This window comes from Myodes glareolus, chromosome 20 (assembly GCF_982192425.1).
Source record: "Myodes glareolus chromosome 20, mMyoGla1.1, whole genome shotgun sequence".
NCBI lineage: Eukaryota > Metazoa > Chordata > Mammalia > Rodentia > Cricetidae > Myodes > Myodes glareolus.
Window position 1 is genome coordinate 30,028,559 of NC_142045.1, and position 21,719 is coordinate 30,050,277.

The 21,719-nt window shown below is 43.8% G+C and overlaps 1 protein-coding gene across 3 annotated transcripts; it reads left to right on the forward strand.

The window, feature by feature from the left end:
- The first annotated feature begins 1,063 nt into the window (after positions 1-1,063).
- Sertm1 (serine rich and transmembrane domain containing 1) lies at positions 1,064-20,143 on the forward strand. 3 transcript variants are annotated; one of them, XM_048424759.3, is made up of 3 exons: positions 1,064-1,310; positions 1,819-1,959; positions 17,461-20,143. In XM_048424759.3, exon 3 carries the CDS (start codon positions 17,620-17,622, stop codon positions 17,941-17,943), a length of 324 nt encoding a protein of 107 aa, XP_048280716.1. In that variant the 5' UTR covers positions 1,064-1,310; positions 1,819-1,959; positions 17,461-17,619; the 3' UTR covers positions 17,944-20,143. The 3 variants fall into 3 exon arrangements, with proteins under 3 accessions (XP_048280716.1, XP_085538676.1, XP_085538678.1); XM_085682550.2 differs by lacking the exon at positions 1,064-1,310 and adding an exon at positions 1,329-1,723; XM_085682552.2 differs by lacking the exons at positions 1,064-1,310; positions 1,819-1,959 and adding an exon at positions 16,290-16,662.
- Positions 20,144-21,719: the final 1,576 nt, after the last annotated feature.

Genomic DNA, 21,719 nt, shown 5'->3' on the forward strand with positions numbered 1-21,719 from the left:
ACCTTTGGAGTTGTTGGGAGTACAAGCAGGCACCACCATGCTGAATTTATGTGGTGCTAGGAATGAAAACCAGAACCTTCTTTGGCTAGGCAAGCACTCCAAACAACTGAGCTGTTCATCCCTCATCCCTGCATTTTAAATGAGGCCCATGCAGACCCATGTAGAAAAGTCTCACGTGTCCAGGAGGAGGAAGAATATAAGGAGGAGGAAGAAGAGGAAGAGGAGGAAGGGGAGGAGGAGGAGGAGAAACCCAGCACAGTCTTTACTCACAGTGGCGCGGCGCCTCAGAGTTTAGCTCCCTGCCTGTTTCTACCTGGAAAATCAACAAGCATGGACTGAAGTAGTGTGGTTCAGGAGCTGGGCACTGATGAACAGCGGGATATGCACATGTTCATAGAGACTTCAGCATCTCAGTGCTCTGCTGAATTGCTTTTCAGGCAAAGAAAAACGGGCCTCCGGGTGGAAATCCATCAACAGAAAGTGACCAACACTTCCCAGGACTCGATGCTTCAGACCACATAGACCAGGGAGTCAACTGGGCCCTTGGATGTCTGAGTAAAAGGCACCCATCTCGACTGAACTACCTTCAGGTGTGGAAGGCTCCCATTCCAGAATTCCTTTATACGACTGTGACAGTTGTTCACAGAGACTTTTACAAGTATCTGTGACTAGCAGTCATAGAAACCATGGTCCTACTCATTCATCTGATGGTTTCTCAGACTGAGAGGGAGTTAAGGAGAAAGGCTAAACTGGGGGTGGAGGAGTCTAAGGTAAAATTCGTCATAGGAGGAGGCGATGTCCCCACACAGCTCGCCTTTGGGAGTGGGGGCTACACAGGGCTCCTAAAGACACAGGAGGAGAAACTTTGGAAGGAAGGGGATGCTTTCCCCTGTGCCTAAAAGAAACCTCAGCCCCACCATATACCCCCACCAAAGTTCACCGCACCACACCTGCCTTCCCCAGATGGGGCTCCCCGCGCAAACGCCTCCACATCCTTCAGCCATGGTGTAAGCTCCTCCCTTCTCAGAGCCTGGTGCTGTCCTAGCGCCTGAGCGCCCCGACTGCCAGGCAACTGGGAGTGGGCCCGGCTCTCAGCCATTGGTCGCGCGGCCCCTGAGGGCGGAGGGACGCCGCAGAGCGGGGCACAGCCAGGCGGGTGCCCACTCCCACTGAGCCTGCCGCCTGCCCGTGCGCTCTGATCGCACCTCGCGTCCGCTCGCTGGCGGTGCATTCCCTGGGACCGCCCGGCGGGCGCGCAGCTCCAAGGCAGGGCCGCCGCCCCACCCCAACGCCAGAGTCCAGATCCGCAAGTCAGTGAGCCCGGGCACAAGAGTGGGGAATTGAGACGTAGGGGGCGAGGAGCAATGGCAGTGGGTTGGTACCCAGAGAGGGCCGCCGGATGCCCCATCTAGGGTGGCAGTGGGATCCCTTAGCTTCGGACATCTTCATTCCCCCGTCTCTCCTGGGACTACTTGAGATTTGTCTCCTTGCTGTGGAACACCTTTGAATCTTTTCTTGAATCTTTCCTTTTCGTAGCTGGACGCATCCTTAAGGTCCTGAAGCAGGCCCTGCAGCCCAGCTCTCAGGGTCTTAGGGATACACAGCCAGCTACAGCTGGATCTACCTGGGGCCCAGTAAGCAATGTCCTTGGCCCCTGGATGACCTGCGTGGTTCCCTGCACAGGGAGACAGGAAAGTCTGCACTCCGGTCCACCGCGGCAAAGGTTAATTCCGCTGCCGACTATGTACACTTTGTACTACGTTTCTGGTGCCTTTTGTGGGGGTTTTGTGGTGTGTGAGAGCTTTTCTTTATTTCTAGGGTCATTTGTTCCTTCCCGGGGAGTCGCCACGCAGACATTGACGATTGGCATTGCTCTGTGCTGTATTCGCTTGAGTCTTCTCACCTGTCTTCGGTGGCTGCAAATCCGGATAAGTTTTTCCCAGGCGGAGCTTTCTCCGGGTAAGTAATGCACCCTCAATCCTTCGTTTTCCCAGGATGTGAGAGACTCTGCCTGCAGCCCTGCGCCTCCCAGTCCAGAGAAAGGTTCGCAGATTATGGGCAAATGTTTGAATTCTCATTAAGACGGAATAATAGGCAATGCGCCCCCTCCCCTTGAGAGCAGAGAGACACATTCATTCGCAGAAACGTCTTGTTGAAGACCAGGACTATGCCTGTGCGCTTTGCGTGGCCAGATGTCTGGTCCCGCCCGGGCTCACTCGGGTTTGATGTCAGGTTCCAATGACAGGGTCTATTTCTTAATGTCCTTCGTTTTCTCTGCCGCTTTATTTCCCTGGGGGAGAACGTTCTGCGGAAGCGCTTCAGTTCGCCTGCTCTTTTCTGGCGGCCAGATACTTAGAGATGGTCAGAGCTACCGTAATGGCCATGGTTCCCTTTGCAGGTACCCAGGGCAGGAGAATGGGCAGCCACCGGGTCCACCCAGGAACCACTCCTAAGGATGTTTATTCTAGGGTGCTTTTTGCTTTCTAGTTCCCTGACTCACTGTTCAGACAACGGAAAAGAGGAAAGATTGTTGAGTCTTTTCTTAAAATAATTGCTTTTTTGTGCCATCCTGCAATACATCGTCCTTAAAACTGTATTAAAGATTATATGTAATTGTCTTAATGGACCAACTAGACTATAAATAAGATTGCTTTGTGACCTAGCCCATAGTAGGCCTTATATATGGGTCTGTAACTGAATGTGCTTCATTTTTGCTGGAGAGAGGTTTCTTGTTCCCACCGACCACATACACACAAGGCACAACCTTTATCAAAAGAAAGTTGAGGTGCTTGTGAGTGAAGTTGCCTGGTGGGTCTACGCCCTGATCACCTTGGCATGCTGGGCAAAGTGGAGATGGAGAAAGAATTGCCTGCTTCTCTAATACTCTGAGGCCACTAAGCTCCAGGAAGTGGGTAGAGAATTCCCTTTTGTGTTTTTAGCTGAGGGAGGAGGGGCTTACTTCTCATCTTTATTCCCCTTCGAAATACAAAGTTCTTTAAAAAGCAGCTCAGAGCACAGTCATGACTTTCAATGAAAAAGCTTGGTGTAAGGTATGATAGATCCTGGTCTCGCTTGCTCTTGGTCGGCTTAGCTTAGCATGCTTACTGACATGTGTGAGATGCACAACTCTGTCCAATGTTGAGATAACGGCCATGCTGTTGTGCATGCCACCGATGGATTCATCTGCAGGGTTCCTGAATTCCTCTTCCTGTCTTCCTTTATCCTCTTTAATGAGGCAGATGAGCGATAGTGGAGATGATTGGTCACCATGATGAATTATGTGAGAGTTACTGAACAACCTTGGGGTTGTCATTCATTATAAGAGTAAAGATGAACCCATCTCAGGTGAAAATTCTCTCATTCAGTCTCTATTTCCAGCAGGATCAATTTGAACTTTGTTTGACAAAAGTTCTAGACTCACTCTTTTCCCTGCCCTTGTATTTTCCCATCCCTATATTATACAGTGGTTTTTACATTTAATATATTATCAGGAAGAAATGGCAAGATTGGATCGTATCAGTAGGTATTATCACATTTACTGCATTAATAAAAGGTATAGACCCAAATTTTGTTAACTTTTATCATTGCTCATACTGAAAGGTAAAGGAAAAGTAACAAAGCCTTTTGGTTGGTGCATAGATTAAAAAATCCAACAACGGTGCTCAAGCTGTAAGTGTGTGAATAGGCAGGACTCCTTTCAGATAATGTATTCGTGTAAAAGACCCAGACAGGCTTAGGTGAAGTCCTGGACAAGCATACATGGCTTGTTCTTGATTTAAATTCAAGAAATCTATATGGGCATTCACTGGGTATTCCAGGATGGCATGAGGCAGAGCCAAAGTCTGGTCCCGGGTTCTGATTCTAATGTTTGGGATGTGACCACAGGGTATAGCAATCTGAGGCCAGCTGTTCCTTGACACCAGAATTCCTTCTTCGGGAGTTCCGTAGGGATGTGACCATGCCCATGTTCACACTCTGAGTCCAGTTTATCATTTAACCAGGCTTGGCAGTGAGAACTGGGAGAGAAAGAGAGGCTGACTGATTCCTAACATTCAGGAGATCGTATCTACATTAACAGCATCTCTGGTTTGCGATGGTACAGCCCCACCCAAAACAGCAGGAATACGGCGGAGATCTGAATTCTCATCAGGAACTGAGCATGTCATTATGCTATTGGCAGATCCAAGCTCTTAACTGCTAATTTCCCATCTATTGTCTCACTCTAAGATATAAACTCGGTCTAGGTTACGGTATGTGTTGTGGAGATGGCTGTTTGACATTGATAGTGCTGTAAGCAATAATGAAAGACTCTGATAAATATCAGCCTATAAGAATTACTAAAGAAATTACTTAAAGAAGGCAAGGGACTAAATTCAGCTTCTGATGGGAATCAAAAAAAAAAGAGGTGACTATAATCCCCACTTTTAAATTAGAAAGTCAGGATGGTGCCCACAGTAGCCCACTAACTGCTGTGCTCAAATTGGAAGATGCCCTTCCATTTGCTTTACCAGCATAGCCTTCCATTTCTTCCTTAGCTGTCTTCAATGACTGACCAGATGAAATTCCAGATTTGTAAGTGACTAACAAAAACCACAATTGGTCGTGAGGATGTATGTGCAGATTTTACTCTGTGTCTCAAATCTTAATTTTATTGCTACAAATAAATTCTTTATAAACCGTAGGGGAAATTCATGCATATTCTGAGTACTTGCCATTCTGAGTAACTATGATTTTATAAAGAATCACTTATTCATTCAGTAAATACTCTTCTGCTTGTAAAAATAGAATATGGGTTGTCTCTCCCAGAAGCTTCACGTTTCTTTCTTCTTTCACTCATTCATGTAATTGTCTAGCAAATAATCATTGATCCTGTACAGGTATGCTCTGTGGGTAGCAGAGTAAGTGGAATATTGCTCCTTCCATCTGGGGATTCACAGCCCATCAAAGCGCACAAACGTGCAGATATAACTGGCATTCTGAAATGTATGAATGCTTATGGAGAGAATATAGAACATAGTTCGAGAATACAGAAGAGGGAACCAGAAATTTGCATGGAGAAAGTAGGTGGAGATTATGAGATTAAACATACGTGCTGAAAACTTAATTGGGAAATTCTTAGCAGTTTGGCATGCCTGGAACATCTTTCTTAGATGTAATGGGGGGGGGGGGTTATGCTGGAAACGTAGCCTACGACATATAATACAGGACATATAATATAGGACAAACCATGTCTGTTTAGATTTCTTAGTCAAGTGCTGTATGAAACATGCACACGAGGAAACAGTCTTTTCCAGACACAACAGGACAGACACACGTGAGCTCATAGATACTGTGACAGCATGCCTAAGACCTGCAACAGGCTCAAGACAGACCAATCCCAGCACAACATGGGAAGTGGGCACAAAATACCCTGCCACGAAGCAAAGCATAGCTGCTGGGAGAGGGAAAATCAGTTTTCTTTCAGAGTGCCACTGGGTGTCTCCGCCCGACTCCAGGGCAGGCCCCAGGGCTGGGCGTGTTCGGTCAACACAAAACAAACTCCATATATTTTAGTGGCATTTTTTATTTTATTTTTTTTAAAGAGGAAGAATATGATGTGGGATGAGTGGTGGTGTGGATCTGGGAGGAGTTAGGGGATGGGAAGACATATGATAAAAATCTACTGTCTGAAATTATCAACCGACTGTATGCATGTAATGATCTTTTATCCTACCCCTGTGTAACACTTAATTAGACTGTTTATTGAATCAATGTTGAAAAGCATTGCTTTTCTGAACCAAGAGCAGTAGACTTCACCCTAATTTCTATGATGGACTTTTTTTTTAACTTTATGCTACTTTTAATGTCATTGTCATTTGTCCCCCTAGAAACCATCTGTTTCTGCTGAAGACTTTCTTGTACTCTATCAGCTCATCACATTTAAATTCAAGAGGGGATACATGTTTGGTTCTATTTACTGGTAGACCGTTATACTAGTTATTAATATACAAAATCTTAGTGAACATATCACACATACAGTCTACGTGGCTGTTACCCAGAATCAGGCTTCTTTGCAGTCATGTTCTTGGAGACCCATCATAAAATCTGCCATCCGTAGATTGAGATGTTGCATTAGTCATCACAAGATGGATTACATGTCAATAATAAAACTCACAAGGAGTGTCTAGCCGCTGTTAATGTTCAGTGCCGATAGCATCAGCAAGGACTGAAGGCAGTCACTGTGCTCATTCGGGGACCCTTACACATAGTCACTGCCACAGAGGGGGGACGTGGCAGCTCTTGCTCTGGTCACATGTGCCCTGTCATGACACATGCCACAGTTCCTACATTTCATTAGCTCTAAGCAAGAGATATGACAGCCACCCTAAATTCAGACAGAGTGAGAACACTCCAACAGACATAGAAGGAGGGGTAATCGGAGCATTTCCTCACTGATGACTTCCAGTCTCAAAAGATCTCTCTCCCAGTTTCAGCCTCCTGAAAAAAATAAATATAATGAACATAGAACACGAAGACATAGGGATGTAGATACGGATTCCAACTCTGCCTCTAAGTGCATGAGTGACTTGCAGCATCATTTTATAAAAAGTAAAAATAATAACTGCCTTTAAGAGTCATAAAGATGGAAAGAGACATGAACAGTCTCCCCCCGCTCTCTCCCTGTACTTTTTCCTCTTCCTTTCTCCCAGAACTTGTACATGTTGCTTACCAGCAAATCCTCACAGCTAGCTTCCATGTGGTACTGCCGTTTTCCCCACTGGTTTGTCTAGCTCTTCTTTCTTCTAGAGGCATCCAGGCTTTCCCTCCCTCTTCCTATCATGCTCTGAGGATTGCCCTTCCACACATCCCCTGCCTCTTCCCTCTACTTCATAACTTTCTTCTTCACGATATATCCCTACATGCCAGCTTTCAACATTGAAATAAGAAAGAAGAACAGGTAATTGTGATTAAGTGTACATCTCTGACCAAGACTATTTTTATGCCTAGGATAAGGCAATGAGCATGTACAGAAGATTATTCATTATTTCCTCTTTCAAACTGTGTATGTTTATAATTTAGAAAAATATATAACTATTTTGCAAAGGTCACCTCTACAGTAGTCTTTTTTTCTGTAAATAATTCTCAGTTATTTTTCAATTTTGCCTTCTTCAATGCCAAGGCTGAAGTACATTCTAGGGGAACTGAGCCAACATTTGTTTTTCTGCTTCCATATTGCATTTGCCAGAGCCTGGTCTTGAGTTATTATCTAAAATGATAAGAAGCTGTTGAGGGCTTGAGTTCCTCCTACGGTCAATAGATAGCCTGGCGTATCATTTATTTTGTTCAGTGTTACAAGGGATATGTCGATATTCTTTGTAAGCCAGACCTTTGAGCTCACTCTGCAGGGTGTAGTGGGGAGGAGGGCAAATTCTACTACCCTGTTCTCACACAAAGGATGAATAGGACCTCAGAAGTATGGGGAAACACACTTTCCTAGTGAAAATCACAGCATCCTCTATTCCCTGCTATTCTGGTCTACGTAGAGATCCAGGTAAGAGAGTATCTATCCCCTGGTAGGGATGGTGGCATTTGTAATCTACATCTCAACTCCAACTGGTCCAGTCTTTATCATTTAAGAGTACCTTTTGGCGCTCCTGTATGATCAGTGAGGACTGGAAAGCCCACTTCTCCAATCAATGCTCCCAATTCTTTACAACTGTGTTTGTAATTGACTAGATTCAGTTTACAAATCATTTACTGGCCCCTGGTTTCAAAGAATTCTGGCCCTGGACTGAAGAAGGCATTGTAGGATGATGTTGGTTTGACCTCCTACCACTTTGGAGAACTCACCCAAACCTGGATGATCCAGGAGGTGGTCCCCATTGTGAGAAGCATAACTGCTTCAGTCTGTGAAACTTGCTGTTTGCAGCTTGTGTGCTTTATTTGGCTGCCTAGGTAACGGCTCTATTTCTGTCTCGCTTATCTACTACTGTTATTTCCCAGGTCTCTACTTTGAACCTGGACACTAGTAGCTGTTGTGGGCTTTCCACAAGCCTCTCAGAGTCCACCTGCTCTGTAGGACGAGGATGGTTTTCATAGTACTGCCTTTGCCTGGGTATCTAAGCTATAGGAGAGATTCTGTGGCTGCCTCTGAATATGATGGATGATGACAGAGGAACATGCCTGGATTCCTTCACCCAGGGGATCCAGAGGACATTCATTTCAGTGGATAGTAATGGAAGTGAATTCATGAGAAAGGCTCACTGGTTTCTGGTTCCCACACAGGATCCCTTTACCAGGGACCATCCTGCAATTGCTTACTGCAACCACCTGTGAGATAAGGGACATCCTGAGCGAGCTAATGGTAGCAACAAAAGGTTGAACTTTTTGATGCTTGCTGAAGCAGCAGGCTTCCATCATTGTATTTCTTTAGGATCTTCTAACATTTTGACTAAATTTTAGATTATTATTCTAAGCATATTTTCTTGAAATCAATTCATGAAAAATTGCAAGAGTCCTAACAGTGAACATCCCTATAGCCTTAGATTGGAGCAACCAGTTGTTAACACATTGACACATCTGCTCTGTCACAGTTCTATGCATAGGTACATGTATGCACTTCTGTGTTACTTGAAGGTTGCTAATATGGTTAGCTATTTCAACATAATATTTCCAGAGAATATTTTCTTATACTTCATTTGGAAATTTACTATTGATATAATCTAACATAAAATCTTTATTCAAATTCCTCAATGTTTTGGGTCATCTTATGTATTTAGTTCAGGCTGGCCTTGAACCTATGGTCCTCTATGTACTGTGGGGATTACAGATATGTTCCACTATCTTGGATCCTTAATATCCTTTATAACAAAGCTTTTTTAAAAATTTTAATTTATCTAAGATCCATCAAAAATTCTGCATTGCATTAAGGGGGATAAATGTCAAAATCTGGGTCTTTCTTTCATTGCTCTCAGTATTCAGAAGGCATAAATCATGTCATATGACCAAAACTGAATGCTTCCAAAACTTAGCCAGTAGAAGCTAGCAATTACTAAGCATTATTCTTCTTAAATACCCACTTTTTTTCTACAAAAAGCTTCATCACGCTTTGAGTGTCTGCCATAAAGGACTGGAAGAATGGTGGGATTTATTTGGCAAAATTCATCTGGATGTGTTACACTAAATACTTGGCTAATATCCAGATAACATGTGCAATTTGTATACTATATAATCAACTAAGTTTTACTTGTAGCTGCATTGCAAGTAATGATGGTTCTTTAATTTAAGCAAATGTTACAACTAAATTTTATGTTTAAGCCAAAGACTTTGAGCTGGGATTCCTATAGAGAAATGCAAGGTACATAACATTTTATACACCCTTGTGATGCTTTACTGTCTGAGCTGGATCCCTATAGAAAAATGCAAGCTACATAACATTTTGTACACCCTTGTGATGCTTTATTGTCTGGCTTCAGTTTAAACAAATGCAGGAATGTATTTGTAAAAATATGGATATGAAAAGCACCTGGCTGACTATTTTGTTAATGCTGAAGCTCGCTAGACAAGCTGTGTCATCATTGGAATGAGCAAACCCAGAAAATTGGCTATACTAGATAATTTGCATTCCTTTCTTCTCTACGCCTCAATTATCTAGATATTTCTAGTGGATATGAATTTGGGATCTTGGTTAGAATGAATGAGCCATGCAGTGTTTATACATTCTTTAGGTTGGAAGCACTCTCAAGCACACACACACACACACACACACACACACACACTCAAATAATAATAAACATTTATAGACCCATGTACAAACAGAAGCACATTCATTGACTACCTTATCTTGGATGTCTATGTACATATGGAGAAGTGGCATGAAGAATGGATATGAAGGGGATTAGGATCACAGCAGGACAGGAACTGGAAAGCATGTCTGTGTGGATGGTGGATGAGCAGGGAGGCCGTGGGGGCGACTGAAAAGGCAGGGTAGCATGGGCAGGGAGGGTGATGACAAGCCACATTGTCCTGTTCTCAGCAGCCTGCAGCTGCCCCATTCTGAGGAAGCTGTAGAGGTCAGGGTGGACTTGGTCCTCGGCAGTACAAACAGTCATTTTCCCAAGCTCTTCCCCTATTCCCCTGGAGCAGTCTAGGGGACACGCAAAAGCTCCTGAAATGGAAGGATAGCATTGGATGTAAAGAATTCTAAAGCTGTCTCAATCTCAGAGATCTATGACAATTACAAACCCTACCAGAACAATTTTTTCCTATGTATTACACTAGAAAAGGAAATATTCTAAGCATACCTTCACAGGAAAAGCATACATTAAATAGAAATTATTTTACAGTTATGGTTATCTGCACAAGACTTGCTCAGGTTGAGGATGTGATCTCCAGGCCTAATTCCATAACTGAGGAGTTACTGGCAGCTAATAGCTGCCGAGGGAGGGACAGACATTATTCTTGGAGGATGTGGCCACTAGTAGATTTCCTATGATCTATGAGTGACCTCACACTCATGGACTAATTAATTAGACTTAGTAGACAAGCACTAATTTGATTTAGTGTGTTATCAAAGAAGAAAGAAGACTTGAAGTTGGGATGGAGGCTTGTTGGTGCAGATACTGGGGGAGGTAGGGAAAACGGGGGAGGAGATCGTATTTTATTGCATACATATATGAAATTCTCAAAGAATAAAAATTATTATAAAATATTTTAATTGAAGAGATAAAATGGGGGCATAATAAGAAAGGATAGAAACTCCTTCACGCCTACCACAGCATGGCTTAAATGAATTCTTAAAAACACATCCAGATTGTATAACAGTATGTAAGACTTTTGTATACTAATGATAATGCTATGGTATAAACAATCCTAGATACTTTAAAGACAAAAATTGTTTTTCTGAACACACCTCTAAAAACTGGAAATGGTTGGACTTGCATATGAGGAGAAAACAGACCTGAAATCCCTCATTAAAACTGGGGTAGCATTTTGAAAAGTAACCTTGGCGTTGACTTCTTCTTCCCCAAATTTGTTACAACTTTACCTGTGATCAAGTCATTACTTCCCTGTGTGCTTTTTTGTAAATGATCCCTTTAGCTGTGACTTTTACTCCCACTCCCAAAAGTGACATCCATCTCTCTACTACTTCTTAACTGGTATTTCATTTGACCTTGAAGTCATGTTTCATTTGACCTTGAAGTCACCACTTTGGTCCTTTTGGTGTAGTCCAGTCATCCTGTGCAAGGTGGGCCCACTCACAAGTGTGGGAACGTTTCTTCTTGGTTGTTTCCCAAACACCATGAAAGAATCATTAAAATGCTATGCCTGGAACAACCTCTATGCTGCCTTTATTTTTTTTTTAATCTAGGCAGTTGCCTGTTTAAATTACCTACCCATCTTATTCCAAGAATCTAGTATTTTGGGAATGATTTTTTTTTTGCCAAGACAGCAATTTAGACATAAACTTTTTTTGTGGCGCATGAATACACTAAAAATTTTTTAGGAGTAATAGTTTCATTTTTTTCCCTAAAACACTATCATATAAATGCAAAGGACTTACACCTAAATGATTTTTGAGAATGTAGAAGATAGAAAGTTAGACTATATTCCCTTTGCAATGTTTTCATGGTTTTATAACATCTCTGAATCAATTCTGCTTTGTATATCAAAAATTATATTTATGATATTATATCCCAATTGAATAACTAATTTCTAAAGTAAGTAGAAAAAAATCCATTATCTAACAAAGCAGTATTGATTTTATTTTTCATTCATTTATTATTGTTATTATTATGTGTGTTTGTGTATATATGTGTGGTTGTATTTGCACATGGGTCGAGGAGAAGTGTCAGATCCCCTGGCAGTGGAGTTACAGACCGTCATGAGTCACCTGACATGGGTGCTGGGAACCAAACTCAGGTCCTCAACAGAAGCAGTCCATGCTCCTAACTGCTGAGCCATCTCTCTAGCCTCCGCATTCATTTGCTTGTGCATTAATTTGTTCATTCATTTCCAAGTAAACATTGGATTGACTCCGAAAATACCTTGAGTAGAGAAGAGATTTGGCTGAGGGGGAGACACTGAGGATGGATTGGGTCCACAGTTGTTAAATAAGCCACTGACACGAGGTTTTCACTTCTATGTTGCAAAAGTGCAATAAGGAAGTTTTCTGTTCATCCATTTGACTTGTGAGAGCAGAGGACTGTGTATCTTGATTTTCCACTGCACTCTATCCAATAGGGACCCATGAATGAGCTTCCAGTCCCTTCTGCTAAGGTTCCTTCTAGGTCAGTGGTTCTCAATGCTGTTAATGCTATGACCGAAAGTTTCTCATGTTGTGGTGACCCCCAACCAAAATTCTTTTTTGTTACTATTTCATAACCATACTTTTGCTACCGTTATGAATCATAATGCAAATATTCTTGAAGAAAGAGGTTTGCCAAAGGGGTCACAACCTCTCAGGTTGAGAACCACTGCTCCAGCCCAATGGCTGATAGCCCCTGGATGCAGCTGGGCTCCTTAGCTGGGTATCGATTTGTATTGGACGGATACAATGAGTCATGATGGGCGTTCATACAGAAGTCTACTCGCATACTGCTCTGATAAGTAAGAACCGATCTCAAATGGGAAAACAGTGCGTGGCTGAATCAGCTTTAGGTAAGCGTAGCTCATTAGGTGATAAACTTTACTTTGATGGCTGCAAGCCTAGGTCTGTGTTTGCCAATGAATGCAAATAAGGCTTTTCATTTAGACAGAGTGGTGGGGAGAATTGCGGTCAGCACCAGTCTCTCTCTCTCTCTCTCTCTCTCTCTCTCTCTCTCTCTCTCTCTCTCTCTCCCTCTCATCTCACACAATCTAAAGGCCAAGGCAACGAGAAAGAATGAGAGAAAAGTTAATTACACAAAATGGGAAGGGATGGTGGAAATGCAAGTTCTTATATAATACATCCTTCGTTCTAGTAAGTTTTCTTTCTAACAGCTTTGCTCAGATCTTGGAGTAAAATCTCTTCTGGATTCTGGCAATAGTAGTTCCTAACTGTTGGATGGGAGAAAGATAACTGATACATCACCTGAGACAATCAACTGCATTACAGTATTTCATTGTACATCTGGGCAGGAGTATGCCACTCGCGTAAGCACCTCCTCACACAGTTCTAACTTTCCAAGGCCTTTCCGTATGGCCCAGCAGGACGTGATACTGATGACATGTTGCCGTAACTTTGTTGAGCATAATAGCTAGATCATGGTTTAAGGATTGGCTGCAAGGATACAGAGTAGTCTGTCCCTGTTTTCCACAACAACAAAGCTTTAAATACTTCTTACCCACATAGAAATTTGAACAGCAGCCTTAGAGCCCAGCACAGAGCCAGTAGCACAATGGAGGTTGGCTGTCAGGCTGGGTTTCACAAACCACTGTGTTAGAATTCAGGGCCATGTCAAGTCTCTGCTCACACGCCACCCCTCCTCCACAGAGCTCATCCTGTGTGGGGTGGGAGAAGTCTTGAGATGAGGGAGGTTCATTCCAAACCATCACAATCTCATGGGCATGGAAATGTGTGCTAGCTCTCGGGAACTAAGGCAGGGGAATTGTACATTCAAAGCAAGCCTGGGCAGTCTAGTGAGATTCTATTTCAAAAGGTAGAGAAAAAGATTCAACTTGCTCTCTTTATAACCATCTTGTGGGAAAAAAGTAGCCACTGTCCATGAGAGAGGCTGGGCACGGTGCCACAGGAGTAAACAAACCTCATCTTGTGTGTGCTGTCCTCCCATCCCCCATATCACTGAGTCCATGGAGAGCATGGCAAGTTCCACCTTGCTGGCTTTCGTAGATCGCTCACTACCCTTGGAGTGTTTCTTCCCAGGACAAGTTTTTATTCCAAGAAACAAAGAAAGATGTGGCTGGCCATGAACTGTCTCAGGTGCCTCAAAAAAAAAAAATCTGCTGTCTGAGGATGACTCTGAAAAAAAAAATCAAAAGCTTATCCTGAATCTAAGTATGACTCTCGATAAAACACTGTTGTAGCTGCCCCAAGGCAATGCATTTAAGATGAAACCACTTTCTTCTTTGCTTTAGCCTCATCTGTGAAAAAGAGCAGGGAAGGGCCATCCTGAAACACTCTCCTGTGGTTTCTTTTTCACCCTGCCACCTGCCACGGCATTAAATGAGGATGGGTTTGGCCATCACCAGCATTATGTGCTTACCACTGGCTAAACCGTTCGCCAGATAGAAAGAGGATCTGCCAGCTTTTTTAGAACTCTAATAGGGAAATGAGAATCGATGTCACCAAATTAAAGTCAGCTCCAACAATGCATGTACTCAGTTGTTTTGGAGTAGAACAATGAGATCAAATGTGGATTGCTGTCATTTTACATTAAGAAACAATCTGGAAATGATACTCAATTTGCAATATTAGGAAGATGGCTTTCAAGGCAGAAAATATTTTACTGTAACATTGAATAAAGACACAGAGATTTTTCTGCTTTTATTTTCCACCATTATCCTAAGGCCACGCAGGAAACCCATAGCTTCTTAGCATTTTCTGCAATCTGTTCCATAGATAGATGAGGCTTCTGGGCAGAAGGTAATCTTTGGGAAGTAAAAAGATCCTCTCAGGACAGTTACCCTTAAAAGAGAGATCTCTGTCACAACAGCAAGCCTTACCATGGTACCACGGTAACATGGCCTGTGCTTCCAACATAAGAAAATGATACTAATTTGAGTGGCAGAAAAAGTTTGAGGAAAAACCTGTCAATTCCAGCTAAACGTGTGACCTCATGTTAGACCTGTGAGGCTGGCAGAGACTTCAAAAGCACCACTTGTTTCTCAGCCTGGTGTTTTACCTGGGAAGGTCTTTGTTTTTTCTTTCTCTCCTGGGATGATAATAGGAACAGAACTATCTTTGCTCAGGCCTACCTGGAGTGGTAGGAAGGCAATCATTACCGCACAAGCAGGAAATAACTGATATCTCAAGACAAGTATTGCATTGGGTATTGGCACAGTCCTTTCACCTTGAGACACACAAGAGTTTGTCCCAAAAGAAACTCAATCTGTAAACTTGTCCATGGTGGAGTGACAGCTAGGAGCCAATTACCCAAGTCTTGTCATTTGACTTTTTCATACACCATTGAGGAAATCAAGGATACAATCCAAACGTGGTTCTGGTTCTCTCACTGCCTAGCTATGCACCCCAAGTAAACCTCAGGGTCTTTGCCCCTCAATTTCTCATCTGCAAAGTGGGTGCTATCCTTACCCTACCTTCGCTGGAAAGTGTTTTGAGGGACAGGGGGTGCCCAATCCTTATCCTCTTTGCTCATTCCAGAAGAGGAATATGGGCCTTGTCACCAAAACAACCGAAGAATGAAGAGCAGATGGTAGACGGTGGGGATTCACAGATTCCTGATGCTGGGACTTATCTGCTACCTACAAATCTCACTCTTGTCAAATCGTCTATGCATCTCCTCTTTCCCCGGCTGCACTTTGGTTGTGCCAGGATATCTGGGGTACCTTTCTGCTATCGTCTGTCGGGCTTTTATACTAATTCTCTCTTCCTGCATTATCCTGCCTCTGAGACCCCTTAGCTTTAGTCCCCAGAAACAAATGGCTGGATGATGGAAGTACTGAGGAACGGCTGGCTGCTGCCAGGCCAGGGTGACACATTTGTGCTCCCACTATAACTTCTTTCGTCATTTTTATTTTGAAAGGATGGTTAGGAGCCTGCAGCAGCCTAATAGAATTAAAAACACCAGGCAAAGCAGAGTGAGAAGTGGGAGTCTAATTATTTTAGGAACTAGTAAGACATTGCTGCTAGCCCAGGTTGAGGCACTCAGCCAGACTCATTACTCTGTGTAAAAACCTGACAGAGACAACCCTTTCTGAGGTGTCCCTGATCCAGGGACTGACAGTCCTGGCCCCAGCAGCAAGTACCATCCACTTAAAGCTTCTGTCTCTTAGATTTAGAGAAAAGACGAAGGGGGCAGGTTCTTGGGTAAAACATGGGGCAGTGTTTAGGAGGGAAAGCCAGGGACAGAGTGGATATCACGGTGTCACCCCAGTTTACCACACTTAAGTAAGACGTAGAGAAAAGTAGCCTCATGCCAGAAGGAGCTAGGAAGAGCTCTTTCATGGACCTGAAGAAAGTTCTGGAATTTTCTACCTGGAGGGATATTCTTTATTAAGGCTATATCTCTCACAAAATGAAGACCCTTTCTTTGCTCCAGAGTAACATGAAAGCATTCTATTTCCATACTCCTTAGAAACACACACACACACACACACACACACACACACACACAATTGAGTCCATTTAGTGTTTCTCTTATGTACATGTGTTTAGGGCTGAACCCTTGAAACTGGATAACTCAGGGTATTCAACTGTGAAGAAGACCCACTTTTCTCTCTCAGCAGCCACGGATTGCCTGTATCTCTTCAGCTAGGGTTGGGGCCTTGTGAGATTTCCCCGTCCACGTTGGCAAGTCAACTGGTGTCATCATTGTGCGCGTCTTGTTGGGATTCCATGGGTACAGCTTCTCTGCCACCTGTAGAAGACACTGCCGCACAGCAGATGTTCCTGCTCCCTTTCCTGCAATGTCCCCGAACCTTAGGTGTATGGGCTTCACCGTAGAACTAACAACTTTGACTACGTACACCATTGCATACACGGATTCTCTGGAATTTGACAAGGTTTGTGGTCTCTGTGGTTGCCTCAAAACAGAAATAATCTTAAGGAAACCCCATGCAGCATAATGACAGCTCGTCTTCTCCTTTTCTATCTTCCATATTAATTCACTCTAATGATTCCAGTCCCCTTCAGACTTTCAATCAGTTGACAGTAACATATAAGAACAATACTGAAAGTTTCTCTCTTCTGAAAGTTAAGGTTCAATGAAAGGGTAAGGGATGGTGAGTCATTTGGGTCTCAAACTAAAACGCCTTGCTCGCAAACCCTGTACAGTCTCCATTATTCAGAGGCAATCTGACCTTAAGAAAGAGAATCACGTAAGAGTGAACCCTGACCGCATGGCAAGAAAGTTTTATTAATAAATCAAAACGTTAAACAAAAAGCACACCTTGGGTCCTGTGTTTGTCAGGAGTGGGCTGTGTGTAGCCTGTGTGGCGTTGATTTTTATGGGGGAGGGAGTTTTGGATCTGAACTTTGGTTCCCGTCTCAGAGCATCCACTTGGAGAATCTGGTAGCATCACAATGGAAGACATCAGGTGTATATTTTTCTTTTTACTTTCTTTCAAGTTCCTTGGAGAAACCTGGCATCTAGGATCCTGTGAAGCTCATTTTTACATCTCTTTTATAATAATTAAAAAAAAGACATAAACATTACTTGTCTCTCAGGGAATTATTTCATTCTTTCCCCTCCCTGGTGGGTTTCATAATTAAGCCTCCCTGAGAGAAAGACTAAAAGACTCGATGACCGATGTGTTACTTCCTGACACGTGCACTGAGCTGTGCCTTTGTTGTTTCTGCAGTCTCTGCGGACAGCTGATCCCCGATGCTGCCTTTGCTTAAGAACCAAGACGTTTCGCTGCGCTGTCCTCAAGGAAAAGCAATGCCAATGTCATCGATCCTGAGCCCAGTGTGAGACTTTCGAGTGCACCTACGCACACCTGCCTCCCCTGCCTGTAGAGATGTCTGGGGCTGACCCTTCCTCTGCCTTTGCAGGGAGTGTGGAGAACGGAACCTTTCTGGAGCTGTTTCCCACGTCGCTGTCCACCTCGGTAGACCCGTCCTCGGGCCACCTGTCCAACGTCTACATCTATGTGTCCATTTTCCTCAGCCTCCTCGCCTTCCTGCTCCTGCTGCTGATCATTGCCCTCCAGAGGCTGAAAAACATCATCTCCTCCAGTTCCTCCTACCCGGAGTACCCAAGTGATGCTGGGAGCTCTTTCACCAATTTAGAAGTCTGTAGCATCTCCTCTCAGAGGTCCACGTTTTCAAACCTCTCGTCGTGAAGGAAATGGAAGGACGGCAGGCCAAATGATCATGGCTTTGGTTTCTCCAGGCAGAAGAAGCTGCTGCATGAAAGAAACGATCACTCTGGTAGCTGCGTTTCCCGCTTTCATGGTTTATTTCTCTTCTGCTCAGGATGCGTTCTGTTTGTGAGAGGAGGAGCCAACGCTGACAGAAATTTACACAAACATTGAGGTGTGGGATTCTGCCCAAAGCTCTTGGCCAGCCTGGAGGCTGGTCAGCTCTGTGTTGGACACTACAGACTCAGCTGAGTGGACTGCTGGGAATGCTGGGTAGAGGCTCTTCCAAATCCCTGAGACTGAGTCAGTAGAAACAGAACAAAACAAGACTAATATTTTCTGTTTTAAAAGATAAGGCAGGGATGGTATATAAGAGGCGAGAGAGAGAAAGAAAAACTTAGATTTATCACACAACGTTTCCAAATGGAGGTTAAAATCGGCTAGATGTTTTTCTTTAACTTCACCTTAGCAAATGTCACACATGATGAGAAGTCATTTGGGAACATTCTGGGGGAGTCGAAAGCTTCAATGGCACAAGGACTGTGTGTCGTGATGCAGCTTGCCCTGCTTTTTTTCTGTTCCTGGGTTTTCTCTTGGCTTGTTTTGCAGCCCTAATGCTCTCCAGCTCTGGAACCCTTTGTGACAGTTGCTGCTGCTATTACTAAACGAAGCACAGAAGTGGCACAATTCATTTTTATTTCCTCACTACCTTTTCCATCCAGTAGGAATTAAACATAGAGAAATATCTGTTCAGTTGTATTTTATCTAGTAAGACTCTCAGCGGTTGTGTGATCCTTCACTGAGTTCGTCTCTAAAGCCTTACTATGGAGTAGCATTGTCTCTACGGAGGCAGGCATATTTGCTCATGCTAGTTTGTAAACCTTAGGGATTATATCGCTGATACTGTGCCACACGCTGTGAATGTGACGAGCCTCTGACAGTATTTTTGTGTTGACAAAATACTCTGCACTGGGTTTCTAGGGTGGGAGCTTATACTAAAAGCTGCAGACATTGCAATTGGGTCGCTGCAGATCCTTCAGGGCTGCTGGAAGGTACTGCACGGAGGCCAGGCACGGGTGTCCGTGCGATAAAGTATGGCTACAAGCATGGTCTGTGCAGGGAATCGGGCAAAGCCAACCACAGCTGCTTATGGATAGGAATTTAAACTCAAATTTTCAAATAAACTGTCCACAGCCTGAACACTGAGTTGAGGACCCTTGAGTGCCGCTATGCCGATATACAAGTCTTTCTGGGACAAACCCTGCTCAAAACATTTACTGATCTTAAACACTGGAACTCCAACACAAATCCCGGGTGGATTCTGCAGTCAGACCTCCCTCCCCAGGGACAGGAATGGGAGAAAGCATTCAGCCTTTTACAGGCCTTGCCTGACATCCTAGCCATGCAGAGGTTTGGAAAGGAAGATCAAAAGCTGCTTCCTTTGTTTTGCTCCACAATCAAATCAGGACACACTTAGCTGCTTATATAGTGAAACCATTCACAGACACCATAGGACCGGTACAGATGCTGCCCTCAAATGTGCCGTGAAAATCTTGCCTCTGCTGTTACTTAAAGTGTAGAATCTTAGACTAGAGAAGTTCTCCATTTGAGGTGGTTATAGCCATTCTTTGAGTACTGTGGGCACATGTATACATGTAACTATGTATACACAGTGTACACACACACACACACACACACACACACACACACACACACACACACGTATGCACGTATTTCCAGGGAAATGTGTGACCACCATCAGGATTACAGAAGCACCTGTAATGTCACTTCGACACTTTTGATTATTCTTGTACTATTTTGGTTCTGAGGTTACTGGGTAAAGAGATTTTAATAAATACCAAGACAAACATCCCATTTGATGGACAGCCTGGTTAGCTATTGTCCTGGGGAGGTGACGTTATATTCTTTTCTCCTGGAATAGATTCATGAACTTTAGACAGGAAAACCACTTGAGTCAAATTCACTTGCCTCTGCAGGCATCCTCCCCAGCCACATGATTCTTCCTCCCTGTGATAACTGGATAACTACCAGCAAGACTCAAAGATGGAAAATAGGTGTCACCACTACACACTGTACAAGCTGAGATGAGTTTGCCTTGTTGAAAAAGCTCAGAGAGGCTAGAGAACAGGAATATGAATAAAGAAATGGAGTCTGTTGGAAACCTGGCTGCTTCTTTTATTCAGCAATTTACTCTCCCTAGAGAAGACGCTTTGCCTGAAAGTTCTCAGTATGTCTGTAGTTACATATTATCCATATGCTAAATGCCTATGGGGACGGGAGAGATGGCTCAGTGGATAAAAGGGTTTGCTGCTTTTCCATAGAACCAGAATTCAAGTCCCAGCACCAATGTTGGGTGGATCACAACCCCCTGTAACTCCAGCTCCAGGAGAGGCAAGGCCCTCCTCTTGCCTCCGTCACACACACACACACACACACACACACACACACACACACATATACACACACTCATACACACACACACTCATACACACACACACACACACTGCACAGATGGACATTTCCTTTAGTGTATCCTGGAATGTGTGGACGTGTTTATAGGCATATCACCCCGGCATTTCTCTAAAGGGGATCAACAATGCTTGACCTAGTGTCATCCTCTCCTCACTCCCTCTTGACAGTGGGGGAGCCTCGGATTGGCCTAATGAGAAGAATCATTTCACAGGAATACATGGAAATTTTGTAAGTTCCTAACAAATCAAGCATCTAAAGATCACAGAAGGCTCCAGGTGCAGAGGAGGAGGAGGAGGAAGAAGAGGAGGAGGAAGAAGAGGAAGAGAAGAAGGAGAAGGAAGAGGAGGAGGAAAGTGTCCCTCTTCCTCACATGTCCCGGGAGTAAGGCAGTACATAGGGCTCACATACACTTGGGAAGAGAACTTTCCTCTCGGGCACTACCCACCTGACAGCAGCGTCTCCAGTCTGAGCAGTGACCCCCTGCCACCCACTCACAGACCCACTTCAGCTTCCTCTTCTGCTGGAGAGTGGAGTCTGTGCCCTTCCACAGCATGGGAGAATGCTGCTACCGTGATGAGTTTGGAGGAAAAGACAGGTGAGCAAGATCCTATCTCTCTCGTCAAATCCCTTTGTTCCTACAACTCTACGTTCACGAGATGAAGCATGTGTAGTAGGCTAGAGGATTGAAGGATTTATATGATGAGGCAAAAAAAAAATGTACATTGGGGACTGGAGAGATGACTCCGTGGTTAAGAGCATTGCCTGCTCTTCCAAAGGTTCTGAGTTCAATTCCCAGCAACCACACGGTGGCTCACAACCATCTGTAATGAGGTCTGGTGCCCTCTTCTGGCCTGCAGACATATACACAGACTGAATATTGTATACATAATAAATAAATATTTAAAAAGGTTTTAAAATGCACATTGTATACCAAGACATTCCCACAGCCTAAAGGAAAAACACAAAATGACCGGACAGTCAAATCTTTAGACAGACACCAGGTTCGGCGATGCCCTGCCTTGACATCAGATTCCCACTTGTCACCAATACCAGGTCCCACCTTCCCATTCTCCATTACAATGTCCCTTGGGGAGGAATCTCCATCAGTCCAATGCACAGCACCTCATCTGTTAGCTAAGCCATGTATCCAAGAGAGATTGGTCCGTGTTGTTTGTGGAAAGACTAAGGGTAAGACGCCACCTCAATTCTTAAAGTCCTCTCAGCTCAATTTAACCCAGCCTTCCATGACAAACAGAATGTTACTT

Coding starts and splice junctions, on each gene's coding strand:
- Sertm1 (XM_048424759.3), top strand. CDS start 17,620: ATGTCTGGGGCTGACCCTTCCTCTGCCTTTGCAGGGAGTGTGGAGAAC.